This window comes from Oreochromis aureus, linkage group 9, assembly GCF_013358895.1.
Source record: "Oreochromis aureus strain Israel breed Guangdong linkage group 9, ZZ_aureus, whole genome shotgun sequence".
Taxonomy (NCBI): Eukaryota; Metazoa; Chordata; class Actinopteri; order Cichliformes; family Cichlidae; genus Oreochromis; species Oreochromis aureus.
In genome coordinates this window covers 34982211-35004524 of record NC_052950.1, presented here as the reverse complement: position 1 = coordinate 35004524, position 22314 = coordinate 34982211, and the positions used below count along the sequence as shown (strand labels likewise).

General features: G+C 41.7%; 1 protein-coding gene across 5 annotated transcripts in view; it reads right to left on the bottom strand.

Annotated features, from left to right (window-relative positions):
* LOC120441926 (gastrula zinc finger protein XlCGF26.1-like) overlaps positions 1-22314 on the bottom strand; it is a 41235-nt gene that overhangs the window by 17031 nt on the left and 1890 nt on the right. The window contains exons 1-2 of one of the 5 annotated variants that reach the window (XM_039617475.1): positions 2747-2763; positions 2184-2204 (exon numbers count right to left, since the gene is read on the bottom strand). The exons of 1 other annotated variant lie outside the window; for it this stretch is intronic. Coding sequence is in view for 1 of the 4 variants with exons in the window: in XM_039617473.1 (XP_039473407.1) it covers positions 17863-19692 (1830 nt within the window). In the remaining 3 variants the exon portion in view is untranslated. Of the gene's footprint in view, positions 1-2183; positions 2205-2746; positions 2800-17116; positions 19728-19839; positions 19861-22314 lie in introns of those variants that run through there. 3 more of the 5 variants (XM_039617476.1, XM_039617473.1, XR_005614388.1) reach the window with 3 other exon arrangements.

Sequence of the window (22314 nt, the reverse complement as noted above, 5' to 3'; positions counted from 1 at the left end):
ATTGCGCACCAATTCCTCTGACATCGTCTTATCACTCATTAGCTTACTATTCAAACGTGACAAGTGAAATCTCCCACAGCAAGTTTAAACATGTGAGAGGTTGATTGCGCAGAGAATCGCTGACCGTTATGTAAGTACGTGTGTAAAAGCAGCAGGATTTACGCTGGAATTTTAGTTCTGCTGAGCCAAATAAGACAGGTCAGGGTGCAGAAGGCACAGCCAAATAAAAGCCTACCACAAAACGGAAAAGTTATGACAAATCAGACTATGAGGCAAAAAGAAAGCGCAGCTTTTTTGGTTTCATGGACAAAAGAATTTATGTGGCTGGAATATGACGAGCTAAATAACATGATGTTCTGCCGGGTGTGTCGTGAGTTTCATTTCATTTGAGTCGACAAGCGCCTTTGTAACTGGGACCAGTAATTTTAAGAAAGACCCCATCAGAACCCATGAGAAATGCAAGAAATGCATTATTGCCCAGTCTGCAATATCTTTCCCAGAACAAACAGCAATTGCAAAAAACATACTAAAAATAAACCAAGCACAAGCAGAAGTCCTGAAAAATCTTTCAAAAGCGTACTATGTTGCAAAGAGTGAACTACCATTGGCCAAATTTAGCAGTCTTTGCAAACTTCAAAAAGCAAATGGCCTCAATCTTGGTTCCACTTACCCCTTACCCTTGACTTCGGTGGAAATTTCAGATTCAGGATCTGACACAGACTGATTCATGTTCTACACAGTTCTTGCAAGTTCATAGAAATTTCTGTTCAATTAGAAACAAGTATTTGAGTTGATGACTGTGATTTTTATACAGTTGTTGTGATTTGTATTTTAACAATTTTCTGATAAATTTTTGTTTCCTTTACAATATTATACATTGTAAAGGAAACAAAACATAAAAAATTGCTCTCTTTTTTATTCGGGCTACTTAAATTTATTTTGGGCTACCAAAAACTGAAGAGTGCCTGCCCGAAGGGCTACCAGGGATTTTGAAATTTTGCAAGCCCTGCACACTGTGCGCCACGTTTTGTTTCGGTGAAATGAATTTCTACAATACTGTTACTGTTAATTGTTCTCTCTGCAGTGTTTAAATGCTTACATATACACACACAGTTACTGTCCCTCCACACATACGACTCGGTTCTGCTTCTACGCCCCATCTTTGTTTACTATTTCCCACCGAGGCTTCTAGACTTCTGATTGGCCAACATTTCTACACGGTTAGGAATATATCACCACCTGTTGCTTTGGCATGCTCCTAGCTGCGTTTTCCTTCATTTCTGCGTTTACATGTGGACGGGATTATTTTTTAAAACGAAAACGGAAAATCTCTGTTTTCAAAAATACTCGTGTACGTGTGGACGTAGCCTCAGTCTAACTCACTCACAATACCCATCTGTGTGTGTGGAATAACCTGTGAAATACATATTTGATGTTTTCCTATATGTAGAACAGAGTCACACAAAATGTACTATAGATATTACTAAAGTGATATTGTCAAAACATATGATCAACACATAAAATAAAGAAATGTCCATCACAAGAGTTAGCAGCTTACACAAGAAAAGACATCAGAAAGAATATGAAAGAAGAGAAGTGGAAAAGGAAAACAGAGCATTTTTAATGAGGTCATGCTGAGCCTCTTGTCCCGATTGTTTTATGTTGGGCTGAGAACAAACAACCAATACTCACATCAGGTCCAGTCAACAACAATTATGTATTAAGCACATATGTGGGAGACGTACACGATACCACCCTCAGTGTAGTCCGGTAGATCTTAAAGTTGTCAGGGGTTGTGTGTGTAGGTGTGGAAGAGATGACCCAAACGCAGGACTCGCGGTGCAGAACGAAGAGGATTTATTGGAGCGAGTGAATGGACAAAGCAGCAACGGCAACACTGACTAGCTGACTGAAAGACTGAGAGGCTGGCTGAATAACTGAACACAGACGGGAACGACAACATAACATCAACATCAGTGACACGACACTGGACTGGTGGAACTGAGGAACATAAATACACAGGCTGAATGATGAGTGATTAGAGACGTGAGAGAACAGCTGAGCATAATGAACTAATGATAAATGGGAAGGGAGCTAGAACATAATGCACAGAGTAAGGCTAACACAATAAAACAGGAAGTAGAACATGCAGAGGATAAACAATGAACACGAACTGAAAATACCGTGTCAACGGCCCAGCAACCCTGAAAAAAAGAGGAAGCACAAGAACTTCTTTATTTAAAGGGTTGTACACACCCAAGATGCATGAGCAAGTTACATATCATGCATCAGCGACAGTTAGCTGCATCTCCTTTTTACAACACTTAGAATGCAGTTTTTAGACCCTTTCACCCCCAGCTATTTCCTGTTGTTCGTTATGAGGCCTGTGATCGTGTACGCCATATCCTGAGTACATCCTGTTCTAACCGCCCCTGTGCAGGAACGTATGCAGTTACAAGAAAAACACTTCTTTTAATGTGTTTTAGTTTAAATATTCTTTTGCTCCTTGATTGACTGACACTTATTAAAATAATGCTACATGTATATTTTCCACAATATCCATAGAGATCACCTTTATATGAAGGGAAACAGAGAGTTTATCTCAAATGATAAAACATTGACGCACTGAGGCGGACAAACAGAGAGGCTAAACAGAAGGCAGAAATCAAACCAAAATGAGCTAAGAGAGAGAGACCCTGTAGAAAATGATAAAGTTAAGCAACCAATGTAGTTATAACTGACTTACTCTGGATCTCCTCTCAGACTCAGGGAGGGGCGAGCGGGCCGGCTTTGTAGTTGAGTCGGACCAGCAGAGACAATGGGCTCACTGACCTCCACTCCCCAAGTCAGTCACCACGAGGACAAGTTCTTTGTTTAGAGATGATTTAATCCAAGCTCACCAACAACATCACTCAGCTGTCCTCGTCAGAACTAATAAAATAAAAGCAGTTACATTTAGAGACGTCAGTTTACTAAACATAAAAATATTGCTCTTTTAGTCTCGCTCACATATTCTGTAAAGACTAAATGACTTAAATCATCACGTGGTTTACACAAACACATTGTTACCAAACTCAGCAAACAATTGCACATCCAGAAATAACTGTTTTATCTCGTTTGACATGGAAACTTAAAATTACAAAGACACACTGAACGCACCTTCCTACCAGCTGTAACCTAACAGGAGAACGTACGTTCGTCTTCGCAGCTGCAATACATACCTCACAACAAGCCGTTAATCGATTAGATTTAACACGACGCTTCTCCACAATACTTTGATACGGGTTCTTCAAAAAGTGCCCATTTTTTAAAACGGCGGAAAGACACAGCAAAGAGCACAGTACGCACACCCCTTCTTCTTCGTCTCCTCCCCCTGCTTCTTCTTCTTCTTCTTTTTTTAACAAACCTTTATTCAAACATCGGTACAATACAAACTAGATTTAAACAGTACTATATTAAAGGTGTTATGCTTACAAAAAATTGTATACAATAAACAAACAAATAAACATTATTCAGAACCTACAGGGGGAACCTGCTAGGGGGAAAAGTTTAACTGATTAAAGCAAAAAGTAAAGTGATTGAAGGATCTTCATTTCTTTTACACACAACCATAGTTTTTATAACTTTTGGATTAGTAGAGTTCTTAATTGAATTAAGATATTGCACAAGCTCATAGGGAAATACATAAAAAGAGGGATGTCTTCCTAAACATTTGGATTTGTGAACATGACATTTAGCCATTAAGATTAACAAGTTAATCACATATCTGTTGTAAATGTTGAAATGTGTTTGGTGTTTGTGTAGACCAAATAATAAATAGTTCCAAAACAGTACAAATCTTTTAAATAGATTTTCTGAGATAAAAACACATAATCTCTGCCAAAAGTCTTGCACAAGGTTACAACACCAAAAACGCTGAATAGTAGATTCCTTGCACTTTTGACAAAAGCTACAGTTTGCATCAATGTGTAATTTGAATTTGCTTTGAAGATAATCTTTAGATGGGTAAATTCTGTGTATTAATCTATAATAAATGTCTTTAACTTTGTTGTTAATTAAAAACTGATTAGGTAGTCTCCAAACTTCGTTCCACATAATATCATCAGACAAGCGGTTCCAGAAAAAAATTACATACGGTTCTGTGGTTATACTATCCTGAAATAAAGATCTGATAGATTTGTTGTTGTTTTTAGAATGCTTAGAAAAGCATATCTGCCAACGAAAGTTTGTATTAAAGATGCCAACGGCCTGTGGAATGAAGTGATATTAGGTTTATTCTTAAAAAGCATACAAACCTGTGATGGTACTGAGCCAAATACTTTTGTATAACCATCACGATTTATAGCTAAATTGAAAACCCACCAACTAAAACCAGAGAGAGATTTTCTTTTAATTAAGATATCCTTGTTATTTGCTGGGATTTAAATATATCTTCTTAGTGCTTATTGTCTGATTAAATTGTTTTATGTATGCCAGACTCACACGAGAACTATGTTAAGGGTGACAGGTTGCCCTGGCAACAGACTTTAGAAAGAGGAAGTGCAAAGCTGCACCGGAAATTTGATACAAAGAAAAGAGGAACTTGTACAATATAAGGAGTTGTTTGTATTGAAACTGTGTGTGACGTGCTGCAAAAATATATAGCGAGATGGGCTGCTGATGCCCCAGACTTGGGCTGGCGTGTCTGTGTGTCTGCTCAGTCTCCATATTCCAGAACATGTAAAATTAAAGATAATTTTTGAGTTAGACCACTTTGAGCCATTTCTTTCTTTGCTGTTGAAGAATACAAAGAACTGGATTTAATATATTCCAGATATAATAACTGTGTGGACTAAAGTTATGTTTGTAAATAAGAGTCCATGTTAAAAAAAGCTTGGCGATGAAAAGCAGAGATTTTTATAGGGATTTTATCAATATTAAAATTACAAGTAAGGAAAAAATCAGCGTCACATTCCTTAGAAAACATGTACATAGGTAAAGTATTCCAAATGGATGTAGGATTAGTAATTAGATTTTTTAACTAATTTATTTTGAATGTGTTATTTAGAGTGTCAGAATCTAACACATTAAGTCCTCCATTGACACAGGAGTTCATAAGAACTGTTTTTTTTTTCATTTGGTGTGTCCTATTTTTCCAAATAAAGTTGAAAAGTAACTTATCAACCTCTTTTATGAGTTTATTATCAAGGTGCAATACCAATGCAGCATAACAAGATGAGAGATGCCTTCTGCTTTAGTTATTAATACTCTGCCTTTTAATGATAAATCTCTTAAGAGCCACTGAGTAAATCTGTGTTTGAGTTTCTCTAGAATAAGATAAAACATTTGATCAATTCTTCTTTCCTGGTTTTTGGTTATTACAATACCTAAATAACAAACTTCTTGTTTTATTGAATGATGAATGAATTATTGAATGTTTTATTGATCCAGTTTCCTGTTGCCCCTGGGGTGGAGTTGGCCAGCTCATCACCTGCTTCCAATTTCCGGGGCTCCATCTGGAGGGTTTTTAAGCCAGCGCTGCCTGCCACTCCTCGCCAGTTCGTCCTGCTACCACTAGTGTTAAACTTGGCCTCCGCTGTGTTTGGACTCCGTTTGCCTGGATTGTGGGTTCAATTCAATTCAATTCAATTCAAAATTTATTTATATAGTACATATTAAAACAACAGTGTTGACCATAGTGCTTCACAGTCAGTAAAAGCATGAGACAATTAAAACAAACAATAAAAGAGGACAACAAACAATAGGTAACAACACAACAAGCTAGACCAGCCAACTAGACAGAATCAAAAGCCAAAGTAAAAAGATAAGTTTTAAGACGTGATTTAAAAGACTGGACAGACTCGGCAGTACGAATATGAACAGGGAGGTTATTCCAGAGTTTAGGTGCCACGGATGCAAAGGCCCTGTCGCCTCTCGACTTCATTCAAGACCTAGGTTGTGCTAAGAGCCTGTGATTGGATGATCTAAGTGCTCTGTTGGGATTGTATAAGTGGAGTAGTTCAGAAAGATATGTGGGTGCTACATTATTCAGAATATTAAAAGTGAACAAAAGAATTTTAAAATCTATGCGATATTTAACAGGGAGCCAATGTAATTTGGCTAAAATTGGAGTTATGTGTTCATTGATTCTCGTACCTGTTAAAAGACGCGCAGCTGCATTTTTGAATTAACTGAAACAGGCAAAGAGAAGAGTGTTGGAGGCCCGAGTAGAGGGAGTTACAGTACTCTAATCTGGATGTAATAAATGCGTGGATAAGCTTTTCAAGGTCCTTTAAAAGAAGGAATGGCTTTGCTTTGAAAATCTGACGCAACTGGTAAAAGCTGTTTTTTACCACAGTGGAGACCTGTTTCTCAAGTTTAAAAGAGCCATCCAGGAACACCCCGAGGTTTCTTACAGTGAGCGAGAGATGGCTAGCGAGAGGGCCTAGGGCACCAGCTAACTGGTCTAGTGGAGTGTGACTACCAAAGACTATGATTTCGGTCTTATTCTCGTTCAATGTAAGAAAATTATGTGATAGCCAAATTTTAACTTCATGCAAACAGTTGAACAGAGGTTGCAAAGAAGCAGTCACATCGGACATGTCCTTCAACGCACATATTAAGCAAATATGTAAGACTGCTTTCTTCCATTTGTGCAACATCTCTAAAATTAGAAATATCCTGTCTCAGAGTGATGCTGAAAAACTAGTTCATGCATTTATTACTTCCAGGCTGGACTACTGTAATTCTTTATTATCAGGATGTCCTAAAAACTCACTGAAGAGCCTTCAGTTAATCCAAAATGCTGCAGCAAAAGTACTGACAGGGACTAGAAAGAGAGAGCATATTTCTCCTGTTTTGGCTTCCCTTCATTGGCTTCCTGTTAAATCCGGAATTGAATTCAAAATCCTGCTGCTCACATACAAGGTCTTAAATAATCAGGCCCCATCTTATCTTAATGACCTTGTAGTACCATATCACCCTATTAGAGCACTTCGCTCTCGCACTGCAGGCCTACTTGTTGTCCCTAGAGTATTTAAAAGTAGAATGGGAGGGAGAGCCTTCAGTTTTCAGGCCCCTCTTCTGTGGAACCAGCTTCCAGTTTGGATTCGGGAGACAGACACTATCTCTACTTTCAAGATTAGGCTTAAAACTTTCCATTTTGCTAAAGCATATAGTTAGGGCTGGACCAGGTGACCCTGAATCCTCCCTTAGTTATGCTGCAATAGATGTAGGCTGTCGGGGATTCCCATGATGCATTGAGTTTTTCCTTTCCAGTCACCTTTCTCACTCACTATGTGTTAATAGACCTCTCTGCATCGAATCATATCTGTTATTAACCTCTTTCTCTCTTCCACAGCATGTCTTTATCCTGTTTTCCTTCTCTCACCCCAACCAATCACAGCAGATGGCCCCGCCCCTCCCTGAGCCTGGTTCTGCCAGAGGTTTCTTCCTGTTAAAAGGGAGTTTTTCCTTCCCACTGTCGCCAAAGTGCTTGCAACACTAAAGCTGTTTCTGTGCTGTGATGAGCTCTGAAACCTGACTGAAACTCTTCAAATAAGCCATTCCTCTGCAGATGATCTGTTAGCTGTTTGACAACTACTCTTTCAAGGATTTTTGATATGAAAGGAAGGTTGGAGATTTTCCTATAATTAGCTAAGACTGCTGGGTCTAGAGATGGCTTTTTAAGTAAAGGTTTAACTACAGCCAGCTTGAAGGCCTGTGGTACATAGCCGATTATTAGAGATAGGTTGATCATATTTAAGATTGAAGAATTAATTAATGGCAGGACTTCTTTGAGCAGTTTTGTAGGAATGGGGTCTAAAAGACACGTTGATGGTTTGGAGGAATTAATTATTGAAGTTAACTCAGAAAGATCAATTGGAGAAAAAGAGTCTAACTTAACATCAATGGTACTAAAAGTAGCTGTAGATAATATTACATCTGTGGGATGATTATTGGTAATTTTTTTTCTAATGATAAAAATTTTATTTGTGAAGAAGTTCATGAAGTCATTACTAGTTAACGTTAAAGGGATTGTTGGCTCAACAGTGCTCTGACTTTTTGTCAGCCTGGCTACAGTGCTGAAGAGAAACCTGGGGTTGTTCTTATTTTCTTCAATCAATGACGAATAGTAAGATGTTCTGGCTTTGCGGAGGGCTTTCTTATAAAGCAGCAAACTATTTCTCCAGGCTAAATAATGATCCTCTAAATTTGTGACACGCCATTTCCTCTCCAGCTTACAAGTTATCTGCTTTAGGCTACGTGTTTGAGAATTATACCACGGAGTCAGGGACTTCGGATTTGAGGCCTTAGTTTTCACAGGAGCTACAGTATCCAGAGTCGTACGTAGTGAGGAGGTAAAATTATTAACAAGATAATCGACCTCTGTTGGAGTAGCGTTCAGATAGCTGCTCTGCTCAATGAGCATTGAAGATGATAACAGTGGGTGGATTATATTCTTAAACTTAGTTACAGCACTTTCATAAAGGCATCTACTGTGATAAAGTCTACTCTCCACTGCTGTGTAATCAATTATTGTAAATGTAAATGTTATCAGGAAATGATCAGACAGCAGAGGGTTTTCAGGAAACACTGTTAAATGTTCAGTTTCTATGCCATATGTTAAAACAAGATCTAGAGTGTGATTAAAGTGGTGGGTGGGTTCTTTTACATTTTGAGAGAAGCCAATTGAGTCTAATAACAGATTAAATGATATGATATGACTGCTCCCAGCTATACAAAATGCAGCAGCCAGACTACTAACTCGCTCTAGCAAGCGAGCTCACATCACTCCTATTTTATGTTCTTTACATTGGCTCCCAATAGATTTTAGAATTCGTTTTAAAATTATTGTTTTAGAGTCTACAGCATTCCACCCCCCAAGGACACGTAGTCTAATGCCTTTATTTTTAGGGGCTGTGTCAACTTAATACTACACTATACGGTTATATGGCATTTTAGTTAATATAAAGCATAGAATTGAGGCACTTTTTTTTTTTTTTTTTTTTTTTTTTTTTTTATTAAACCTGTCCCGTTTGGTTCTTTTGCCATCAGAATTATTGTCTAAAAGCGAAGAAAGATGCCCAACGGATTTATTTTTACCAAATGGACCATCCCAGCCTTGCCGTAATGGTCCATTTGATTCACCTTTATTGTTTATTTTATTTTGACTTGCTGAATACGGGACAGACTTGACTGGTGGAAAGAAAGGGAGAAAGAAAGAGGGAAAGAAAACAGCTGAGAAGAGGGACGGGGAGAAGGGCAAAACCAAAACCAACAGAATAAGCAGACAAAAATACATATATCGATCACCTGGATCACCTGTTGAGAAAGAAAAAGAAAGCAAGCAGAAGAAAACGAGAGTAATAAACAACATCACAATGATATATGGGAATATGACAGTAAATACTAAATATTGATCGACAGCGCACAGTGTGCTTTGAGGTAGGAGCCAAAAGGGTGTAGTTTGTGTGTGTGATCACCCGTGTGTGCACCTGTGAGCATGAACGCTTGTTTTTAAAAGGTTCCTTCATGTAATGATCTGCTAGAGGGGTGGGGGCCACTGCCCGTCCTCCAGGGCATGAAGCAGGTATGGAGGAGATCAAACTCCAGACATCCAGAGGCCCCCAGAACACAAGAGACCAAGGAAGACCAACAGAGGGGCAGCCGCGCCACTATCCCAGAAAGAGCTGAGGAGAGTCCCAGATGAGGGGTCACTCAGCAGCCGCGGAGCAGAAGCCGGGGTTGCAGTGACGTGCCCGTGAGCTCCGCCGGAGAATTGAGGCACTTCAAATAATTTCACCTCAACACCTCCTCCCTGGAGATAAGGAGAAGGAGTCTCACTATCTGCCTAATGTCTCATGGTGCCTGGGAGTGTCAGTCTAACTCACTCACTCACTCACTCCTGATAGATATATCTATCTATCTATCTATATCTATATATATGTATATATATATATATATATATATATATATATATATATATATATATATATATATATATATATATGGATAGATGAGAGAGCTCTGCCCACCCGGGGTAAGTCTTCTGACTTATCCCACTTTATTGAACGGTAGTCGCTAAAAGAGTAGTTACTGTTGCTGCCCTTTTTTATTTGTTTTTTGTTTAGTGGGCCGGAGCGGAGAACACGGACAGGAAGGCGAGTGCGCCGCCGGGTTTTCCCCTTCTGCACCGCTTGCCTGGATTTTAAATTTTTAGAGACTTTTATACTGTGGCAGACGCCACCGGATTTTTAATGTTGTGTTTTATTGATTTCCATTGTGTTGTCCCCTGGCCAGGGTTGTTTTAATTCATTTTACATTTTTAATTGTTTAAATATAATAAAATATATTTTAGTCATACAGTTTTTAATTTGTGTGCATTCCCTTGGCTGCTCCACTGCTCTGTCTGTTTTGAGGAAGGTTTCCCTCCTTTAATAACACTGTGCAAAAATCACCTTCGCTCCGTTACAAATACATATAATATTGGCCATATTATAGTTACATTACCACAGTTAGAGGATTTTAGTCTCATGAACAACATTAGCTAATTGTTATTTACTAACTAATCTTAAATTGACTGTTCAGTACAGAAATGAAGCCCAACTATCATGTTTTACAGTCCTGTGGTCTCAGCCTCAGATACTCAACTGATCAAAGTGATGTCATGACTCATGACAAAAATGAATGACCAACAAAACATTTTTTCTCCTTCATTTCTGCTGTATGTAACATTGTAGGGCGACCATGGCTCAGGGGGTTGGGAAGGGCACCTGTAACCGGAAGGTCGCCGGTTCGATCCCCGGCCTCTCTGTCCTGGTCGTTGTGTCCTTGGGCAAGACACTTTACCCTACCGCCTACTGGTGTTGGCCAGAGGGGCCGATAGCGCGATATGGCAGCCTCGCTTCTGTCAGCCTGCCCCAGGGCAGCTGTGGCTACAACCGTAGCTTGCCTCCACCAGGGCGTGAATGAATAATGTCATAGTAAAGCGCTTTGGGTGCCTTGAAAAGCGCTATATAAATCCAATGCATTATTATTATTATTATTATTTCTCGTGGTTAGTATCATGGTTGCTAGGCAACCTGAGCAGCACGACAAAGGCTAGACCGTCCCATTTCACAAGCCTCTCACTTCCACTAGTGGTGTGCGATACTGCATATTTTGGTATCGATCCGATACCAAGTAAATACGGGCCAGTATCGCCGATACCAATACCGATACTTTTCAATAAATAAGGTGGATGCCTCATTGAATTGCTAAATCGCAATTAATTTTCATGACCTTAAGTGTTTTTTGTGATTTTTCCTTTTGTATTATTAATTACTTAAAACCCAGGACATAATTAGGAGAAATAATTTATTTATAATTAAATAAAAAAATGCTTTATTATTGTGGCGGGCCGTGGTCTGCCATGCTGCTGCAGATGAGGTGGACTCACCTTCACTGCATCTACAATCATGCCTCACCGGCTTAAAACCTGTGCGCTGCTTGTGCTGTTGTTGTTTTTGGTGTTGATGTGTACAGCTGGCAGCAGGAGGGCTGCAGCCGTTGAATGTAGGCTACTGTTACAGCAACCGGGTGATCACTGTAAGGGTGGACAGCGCGTGGCTCGGGGTGAGCCGGAGGCTGGCGCGCCAGTGGGACCTGCCAAGCTGGAGATGGAGGTCGAGGTGCGCGAGGTCTGCGGGGGTCCTGCCTGAGGGCGGCATGCTGTCCGCTTAGGCACGCAGGCTGCATGGTCCTGCGTTCTGGCCGTCTGCCCAGCTGCCTCTGAGCCCCGGCTCACTTCCACTCCTGCTCCGCTGCCTCTGCTTGCCATATGGGTGGCCATCAGGCCTCCGCTGGAGGCACAGGCGACCGCCAGAGTGGACACTTCCCCGTCGCTCGGCCGGGGCATGGGGCGCCGATGGTCTGGGCCGATTCCCTCGCCTGCTCGCGGGGTGGGGTGAAGTGGGCGATGGGGGTATGTGGCAGGGCGTGTTCTGCGATGCCGCTGCAGGTTTGGTGGTGCTGATGTGTACGTTGAATACACTGTTACAGCAACCGTGTGATTATTGTAAGAATAAATGATGCGGCGAAGCATGAAAATGCCATCGGGTCTGCCGTGGTGACGATCTTTTTTCTTCTTTTTTAATCTTAAGTGCACGCATAAACCAGTAAACAAATTAAAACAAATAGTGTTGATAAACTATAATACGAAAATTACAATTAAAATTCTCAACAACAAAAACAATTGGTAAAAATATAATTAATATGTAAACAACTTAATAACCCCCAAAGTGTCCTAGTCACGTGACGTGTCAGCGCAACACCGAAACATAAGAGAGGGGGGGGCGGGGGGAGCAAAGTGTGCCTGCTCTCTGCTGACACAGGAGCGGCGAGTCCAGCAACCTGGCTGTTTCGTTTTTGCCAAAAGCACAGCATAGCAAACAAGCAGAACTCAAAGTAAAGAATCGATCTAACCAGGCTAGTATCGATCCGATACCGATGCCGACTTGGGATCGATACTATCGATATTTGGATCGATCCGCCCACTACTAACTTCCACACTTCTCGTACTTATAGTACGCACGGTACGTAGTATGCGTAGTGCGCGTACTTCAAGCGTGCAGACCCTGAATTGGGACACAGCCATAGTGTGTGTTACCTCGTCCTCGTTTCTGGTTCGTCTGTGTTGTTTCCCCTCGGTCTCCCTGTGTCTCTCCATCCGTCTCTCTGTGTGTATTTCCCTGGACCTCCCTGCATCTTCGTTTCTGGTTTGTTTTGTTAGTTTTGCCCAGTTTAAGTTTTCCAGTTTCATGTCCACCTGCACCGTTTATTTTCTGTTGTCATTAAACTCATGTGCACCCAAGCTGCCGCTTCCTGGTCCTAAATAATTCCCACACGGCTTGCCCCGGCAGACCGTGACAGTACAAACCAGTCAACATGGACCCTGCGGCATTCAATCCGTCCGAGGAGCTCCAAGACAACATCGGTTATAATGTGGAGATCCTCCTCGGGCTGTGGCTGGAGAACCCTCCGGAGGAGCTTCGCCGCGCCGTTGAAAGCCGGTTACAACGGCTCTTTTCCGGCCTGCCATGGCTATTGAAATCGCTTCCCCCGACCATGGAGGCCTTTCTCCAGCACACACCACACCTTCTTCCAGCCACTACTGCCTCACTGCCCGACCCGCCGGAGGTGGTTTTGCCCGGCCCGTCGGAGTCGTCTGCGGGGAGGAAACGGCAGTCGCGCCGCCGGCGCGCAACCCCACAGCCGGACATTCGAACTTCTAAATCGCCGGCTGTGGTAAGTGAGGACTATTTTCCTTTTCCGGACTGTGTGACTGTTCATTCAGGGGCTGTGTTCTGTGCGGCAGATAATAATGTGAACAGCTTATCGTCTGCTCAGCAGCTCTCAGCTCAGTTAGCTGACCAGCAGCCACTCTCAGCTCAGGCTCCTGTGTCACTCTCAGCTCAGGCTCCTATGTCACTCTCAGCTCAGGCTCCTGTGTCACTCTCAGCTCAGGCTACTGTGTCACCGCTAACCGTATGTAGCCCAGATGAAAAAACCAACACATTTACACCAATGATAAAGAAAGAGAGTATTTATTCTCTTTATTTTAACTGTCCACTTCAACAAAGCGTCATATTTCCTATGACCATTGAATGCACCTCTCAGTTCACCCCACATGAGGGCACCTAGCTCAGTGACCAATCAGAGCCTACGCAGGCCGCATTGACCCTGTCAGCCAGGAAGTGAGGTGAAGGTGCATGGTGCTCCCGGGTTTTTCTCATCTCAGCAAGAGGAGTGGAGGCATCTGCTGCTCAAACTGTGAAATCCACGGACAAAAGAGAGGAAAAACCCAGAATTGAGAGTTCCCACCCTCGGCGCACACACCTGTGTCACAGAGACACACACGCAGACAGTCTCATCGCTGGATGATTGTGCGCGACACGTTAGTGAACCTCAGCTCATTGTATCTCTAGCTCTGTGAATTTGCCTTGTGATTCTCTGCGTTACCGTAACCCACCTTTTCCTGTGGACAGCTTCCCCGGACCCGTGACCGACCCGATGTGTGAACCTTTTGTGAAGAGAGGAGCGAGAGTGAATGTGATTCCCTTCCCGGACTTTCCTTTATGACCCTGTTATACCCGCACTGTATATGTCTTCACCTGTTGACTTGGTAAATAAACATTCTTCTTTGCATTGAACTGTGCCAAAGAGAGTCTGAACACAATGAACCGAAAGTAAATAAATAAGAATCAGTAGTAGAATAAAATCAAATACTCAAGGCTAGGCAGGCAGGTGTATTTGCCTCTGCCATTCCAGGAAAAAGAGCAGATAACGAGAGTCGTGAGCGGATAAGGCGACTCAAAGGGAGACAACAAGTCATAATAATGATGTGTTATTGTTGGGGTATAAAATTTCTGTGAAGTCAGATGGCTGTTTTCATAGAGGTCCACTGCTGGCAAAGGTAACTCAGGTGTGGCACCACACCTGAGTTACCTGAGAGCGACAGGTGTATTGTCTGTACTGCTCCAGTTGTGAGCACTATGTGAAACAACTTCAGAAGTACATGTGTGAAGGCGTATAAGAACTGCTGGCGCTGTGGCCATGCCTACTAGGCTGCAAAGTGTCAACTTAAGACTACTTGCAAGCAATGTATAAGGACCCACCTGGATGCCCTCCATGCTGTAAATATAAAGCATGTTCCAGACGACGGGCCTGCTCCCAGAGAAAATTATTCAATCTAGATCAATAATATTTAATCATGGAAAGTACAACTTTAATTGTAAGGTGGACCCTATAACATATCCTTGCATTCTTGCTTTTATACACAGCGACTTTACCATTTCTGCCTTCTTTTTTTTTGACACCTTTATTTATGATTTTCCAATATAACAAAAGTACAGAAAAATATAACTCGAATTGCGATTACAAACACTGCCATTGTGAAACCGGTTGCGCCACGCAGTGGCAAACCAGTTGGATGCAGGAAAAAGTATAATCTATGGGCACAAACAAAAAAATACTACCATGTGAACAAGGCAAAAAACAAACAAACAAACAAACAAACAAACCCAAAAAACAAAGCCCACCAAAAAAACCAAACGAAAATAAAATAAAATAAATACATAAATAAAAGGGGAGGCTGCGTTGTGCGCAGTTCTTTTTGGCTTGCTACAGATAGTAGGTGGCTTTAAAGAAAGGAATAGAAAAAAAAAAACCCAAACACAGATAAAAGCAGTAAAACATCATACTTCAGTAAATGACAACTTCTCCACATATTCAACAAAGGATGACCAGGTTTTGTAGTATTTACTTTGAGACCCTCTCAAGCTGTATCTCAAATGCTCTATCTGCAAGCACCTCATCACCTCTCTCACCCACTGAATAAACACTGGCGGACCTGAATCCTTCCATTTAAGAAGAATTAGCCAGCGTGCCAGTAGAGATGAGAAAGCCACTGCATTCATTTGATAAGAAGTTATACCGTGATGGTTTGGGAGTACACCAAAGACTGCTGTCATCGGATTGGGATCAATTGTTTTCCCACACACATATGAAAGAGCTTTAAAAACTAATTCCCAGAACCGGTTCAAATCAGAGCAGGTCCAGAACATATGGCTAATATCGGCGGGTGATTGCTTGCACCTCAGACATCTGTCATCAGAGGTATTGTATATTTTAGCTAGTTTAGCTTTGGTTAGGTACGCCCGGTGAAGAATTTTAAACTGTATTATACAATGCCGTATACAGATTGAGGATTCATGTATCTTGCTAACACTAAGATCCCATAGGTCGTCTGGGATCTGGAGGTTTAAGTCCAGCTCCCAGGCATTTCTGGCTTTGGACACAGAGTCTGCCTTTATATGCTGCAATGTGCTATATATTTGAGAGATGTGGCCTCTAGCAATAGATCGAAATTGCAGACAATCCTCAAGTGGACAGTCAGTAGGTAGACTTGGATAAGAAGTGAAGTGTTTGACTGACCATTTCTGCCTTCTAAAGGCTGGTAAATCTGTGTGTGAGTGTGTGTGTGTGTGGTCAAAGCGTGACCCCATAAATGACTTCCCTAAACCTGCTGGCCTGAAAGTCCAGCAGTTCATCTAAACAAAAGGCACTTAGACTAAAACAGATATAGATACGTTTATCCTACCATAAAACAATAAAAGAAGGTACGACCTCTCCCATGCTCCCAAAATGTGAGTGTGAAAGCCAGAACACTCTGGAATGCACACAACGTTCTGCAGACTACTAAAGATCACACATCCTATCACTACACAATCGATTATACACCTCTAAGCATATATGGTTAAATATTTCTTAATAAAAATGACAATAACAAAATAGAAACCCAACAGTAGATTTGTTTCTTCATGGAGCAAAACACACTCACATCCTGTAAGAAAACACAGACCACTGAAAACTTTACACATGGATAAGAAAATATTTCAATTTTCCACATACTGCCTGTTTAAAAATGACACAAATTTATCAATTTACCTTTTTTTTACTGTAACATTGAAAATTGCAGGAGGGGTTGTGTCTTTGTGGAGCAAAACAGACTCACACAATCAGAGACGGGCAGTAACGCATTACTGTAATCGGATTACTTTTTTCAAGTAACAAGTAAAGTAAGGGATTACTATTGCACTATTTTTGTGAGTGTCTCATGACAATCATGTAAGCGAGTGCGACGTTCATGGCAACAGCTGAGTGCAGATCAACAATGGATAATATATCAAGTGCGGGAGAGAGTATGACTGTGAAGCATCTAAAGCGTGGAAGTACCGACCTTACTTTGAGTTTGATTCCATAAAAAGTGACAAAACCATTAGCGTCCGCTGTTCACTGCGTGGAAAGAAAACTTATTTTTACAGCGAAAAAACCCCTTATCGTCCGAGCAAGCACCGAGTGCACTACCACGGAATGTGAAATTCACAGAGAAACTCAGGATTCCTCCACTGACATGATGGCTGCGACACACCTGCACCAGGGAAAACCTCCGCCTGCCCCACTCCTGCTATACAGGTGAAAATAGAGCAACAGGACCGCTAGTCTTTGATTTTTTATTTATTTGCTACTGTTTTACTTGCATCTATTTGAAAGACTGAGTGTAAACACAAAAAATATTTTATTTTATAAGCTAGAATGTGCAGAAAATAGGTTTAAATGTTAAACAAATTTCTTCCAGTCAGAGAATGTTGCTTTAAGTTTTAAGTAATCAGTAATTAGTTACTGATTACTTTTTTCAAGTAACTTGACCAACACTGCACACAATATTGTAAGACAATAGAGCCCATTTAAAACACATTTCATGTGAGTTACAACAGAAGTGGCACAGCACTGACACTGATAATTACCTCACGATGAACAGCCAAATAAACAGTAACAGGTCTGACAGTTTGACCCAGAAAGTGAACTCTTCTGACATTTTGCTTTTCTTGTGATCAGATGATGGAGTAATGTTTGCTCTGTATGCTGTTTGTGGACACAGCCAGTGAAGTGTAACTTGCTAAACTTGTATTGGGATAACTAACTCCATAAGCTAAGATTTTGTGATCGCGGCTCAATCGCTTCACAACATTCATGATCTTCTTTTAAACTCTTTTTCTTTCCATCCTGTCTTGCAGCTCTATTGTCATCATCCTTTCCTGAGTATTGCCCTCGCTTTGAAAAAGAAAGAAGGGGCTCAGAATTGATGTAATCCTCCCCCCACCTTCAACCCAAGTATGTGTGGTAGTCACTGCTACCACACATACATGTCCTGAACCACGCTCACATACTTCTCTGTCACTTCTGACTTCATCATGCAGTACCACAGTGCCTCTTTTTAGACCCTTTCATGTTTTCACTAGATCTACAAAGACATAGTGAAGCTCTGACTTTCTCAGGAAATTAAAGCTGAATTCTGTGAAGCCTGATCTCAAGCTTTTTAAGTTTGACGCAGCATCCAGAAGAACTTTTGTTCAGATCCCCTGTTTCTCCCACTGTGTTCAAATGAACCCTGACAGGGTAATGTCCCATTGGTCTGCGCCTTTTCTCACAGGAGGACACTTTGTGGGTCTTTTGATGCTTCAACAGATTTTTGTTATGGAAGAAAGACTTTCCACAGTCACCACATACAAATTGTTTAGTACCAGAGTGGACGACCTGATGTCGTTTTAAGCTGCATCTCCGAGTAAAGGTCTTTCCACACTGATCACAGTTGAAAGCTTTAAATTTCGTGTGGATGACCTGATGTTGTTTTAACATGCATCTCCGAGTAAAAGACTTTCCACACTGATCACAGCTGAATGGTTTCACACCGGTGTGGATCAGCTGATGTTTTTTTAAGCTGGATCTATGAGTAAAGGTCTTTCCACACTGATCACAGCTGAATGGTTTCACACCGCTGTGGATCAGCTGATGTGATTTCAAGCTACCAATCTGAGTAAAAGACATCCCACACTGATCACAGCTGAATGGTTTCACACCGGTGTGGATCAGCTGATGTTTTTTTAAGCTGCATCTCAGAGTAAAAGACTGTTCACAGTTGAAAGGTTTATCTCCACGATGGATGAGCTGATGTCTTTTTGTCCTTTTCTCACAGGAGGACACTTTGTGGGTCTTTTGATGCCTCAGTAGTTCTGTATTATGGATGAAAGACTTTCCACACTGACCACATACAAATGATTTAACTCCAGAGTGGATGAGCTGATGTGAGTTTAAGCTAGTCATGCGAGAAAAAGCCTTTCCACAGTGACCACATACAAATTGTTTAGTACCAGAGTGGATGAGCTGATGTCTTTTTAGGTGACCAATATCAATAAAAGATTTTCCACAGTCACCACATACAAATTGTTTAGTACCAGAGTGGATGAGCTGATGTCTTTTTAGGTAACCAATATCAGTAAAAGATTTTCCACACTGCTCACAGCTGAAAGACTTCTCTCCATTGTGGATGCGCTGATGTGCTTTTAAATTACACATCTGAGTAAAAGACTTTCCACACTGATCACAGCTGAAAGGTTTCTCTCCATTGTGGATGCGCTGATGTCTTTTTAACCTATCAATCCCAGTAAAAGAATTTCCACACTGATCACAGCTGAAAGGTTTAACTTCACTGTGGACGCCCTGATGTTTCTCTAAGTGATCTCTATCCTGAAAAGACTTTCCACACTGATCACAGACAAATGATTTACCTCCAACATGGATCATATAATGTCTCTTTAAGTGACCTTTCTGAGTAAAAGACTTTCCACACTGATCACAGTTGAAAGCTTTAAATTTCGTGTGGACGACCTGATGTGTTTTTAAGCTCCAGCTATGAATAAAGGTCTTCCCACACTGATCACAGCTGAATGGTTTCACACCGGTGTGGATCAGCTGATGTATTTTTAAGCTACCAATCTGAGTAAAGGTCTTCCCACACTGATCACAGCTGAATGGTTTCACACCGGTGTGGATCAGCTGATGTATTTTTAAGCTACCAATCTGAGTAAAGGTCTTCCCACACTGATCACAGCTGAATGGTTTCACACCGGTGTGGATAAGCTGATGTGATTTTAAGCTACCGAGCTGAGTAAAGGTCTTCCCACACTGATCACAGCTCAAGCTTCTGTCCTCCCTGTTGGCGCGCTTGCGTCTTCTGGGCTGCTTCATAGCGGGAAAAGTCTTTTCCACAGGGATCGCCGCTGGCTCATCTTTACTTGCTGGTGCTGGATGTTTTTGGCTGATATCATCCATGTGCTGAGTTTTCGGCCTGCTTTCACTTCTTTCTCCTGTAATGACAAAGAACCCAAACAGTGACATCAGGTCTATACCTTCAGCTCATCCCCAAGTGCCCCCTCTTACCTCACAAAGAAAAACAGTTTCACCATCTGCCAAACGTCTCAGGTGCCTGGGGACGCTATGCTGTGGTAAATATTTGAAGTGAGCTCATTTTTGGGATAAAAGCAGTAAAAGTTCAACTTGTGAATAAAATATTGGCTTGTGTGACTTCAAAGGTTTTTAGTTTTTACTTTGTTTAAATTTGAAGAACATCACACTTAGAATGTGCAGTTCAGGTTGTATGTGTGAGAGCTGCACAACCAAATCCACACTGACTCAGATTTCCCTCTGATTAACCACGAGGGTGTCACACAGTTATCAAAGTCTGCAGACACTGTCAGCTGCAATCAACACCTTTTATTATAATGCACAGGTGAGTTATAATGCATTTCCACTAGAAGATGGTCCCCTGTTATCTACTTTTTCACAGGCAAGCGTGGGTTAGAGTCTACAGCAGGGTTCTCAGACTCGCGGCCCGTGGGCCATTTGTGGTCCACATCACCTCTTCTTGCATATTGATGTGAAGAAATATTTAAAAAAATATTATTCAATAATGGGAAATGGGAGATGGAAGCATGTATAGACTCGACTGTACACTGTGTTCGTGTTTTCCTCCCAAACATTAAAGTTCTGCTGCAGCCGCCTTTCAATGCCTCTTTCTGTCTCTCGCTAGCAAAGTTGACCCAGACAGTAGTGGTGGGCGGATCGATCCAAATATCGATAGTATCAATCCCAAGTCGGGATCGGGATCGGATCAATACTAGCCTGGTTAGATCGATTCTTTACTTTGAGTTCTGCTTGTTTGCTATGCTGTGCTTTCGGCAAAAACGAAACAGCCAGGTCGCTGGACTCACAGCTCCCGTGTCAGCCGAAAGCAGGCACACTTTGCCCCCCCCCCTTATGTTTCGGTGTTGCGCTGACACGTCACGTGACTTAGACACTTTGGGGGTTATTAAGTTGTTTACATATAAGTTATTTTACATATTAATTTTACCAATTGTTTTTTTGTTGTCGAGAATTTGTAATTTGTGTATTATAGTTTATCAACAGTATTTGATTTAATTTGTTTACTGGTTTGCGTGCACTTAAGATTAAAAAAATAAATAAATAAATAAAAGATCGCCACCACGGCAGACCCGATGGCATTTTCATGCTTTGCAGCATCATTTATTCTTACAATAATCACACGGTTGCTGTAATAGTACATTCAACGTCTTCAGCTCTCCCGCTGGCAGCCGTACACATCACCACCACCAAACCTGCAGCGGCATCGCAGAACACGCCCTGCCCCATACCCCCCTCGCCCGCTTCCCCCCACCCCGCGAGCAGGCAAGGGAATCGGCCCGGACCATCGGCGCCCCATGCCCCGGCCCAGCGACGGGGAAGTGTCCACTCTGGCGGTCGCTCGCTCCTCCAGCAGAAGCCCGGGAGCTGGCCTGATGGCCACCCATATGGCAAGCAGAGGCGGCGGAGCAGGAGTGGAAGTGAGCTGGGGCTCAGAGGCAGCTGGGCAGACAGCCGAAGCGGACAGCATGCCGCCCTCAGGCAAGACCCCCGCGAACCTCGACCTCCATCTCCAGCTAGGCAGGTCCCGCTGGCGCGCCAGCCTCCGGCTCACCCCGAGCCGCCCTTACAGTGATCACCCGGTTGCTGTAACAGTAGCCTACATTCAACGGCTGCAGCCCTCCTGCTGCCAGCTGTACACATCAACACCAAAAACAACAACAGCACAAGCAGGGCACCGGTTTTAAGCCGGTGAGGGATCATTGTAGATGCAGTGAAGGTGAGTCAATCTCACCTGCAGCAGCATCGCAGACCACGGCCTGCCACAATAATAAAGCATTTTTTATTTAATTATAAATAAATTATTTCTCCTAATTATGTCCTGGGTTTTAAGTAATTAATAATACAAAAGGAAAAATCACAAAAAACACTTAAGGCCATGAAAATTAATTGCGATTTAGCAATTCAATGAGGCATCCACCTGATTTATTGAAAAGTATCGGTATCGGTATTGGTATCGACGATACTGGCCCGTATTTACTTGGTATCGGATCGATACCAAAATATGCAGTATGGCACACCACTACCAGACAGTAAAGCTAGCTCCTGGCTAGGAGCCCGACACGTAACCCGAAGTATCAGCCATAGGTCTCCTTAACACGGTTCGGAGCCGCAGACCTGGCTGAGGTAATAAGAGAGTGCAAACATGTTGAGGGATTGGCTGTGTTAGTTCGGTGAGAGATTTATTTGGAAAGAAAACAATTTTAATTTGCAGTCGATAACTAATGTGTACACTTATATCTGCCTTTTTATTTTGTTAAATACAAACAAAATTATAGCAAAAGTGCTGCAACGTGTCTGGCCAGAAAGAGCTGTTTATTTGGTAGTTCAATGAAAGGATAGTAAGAGAAAGAGAAAAAAGGAGTTCTTGTTTGCAGTTTTGTCTTGTTATACAATATTTTTAATTAAATAAAACAAACAAAATATTATATTTTTTGAAATATTAGTGAGTGTTTTGTTTCTTTCTTTTTTGTT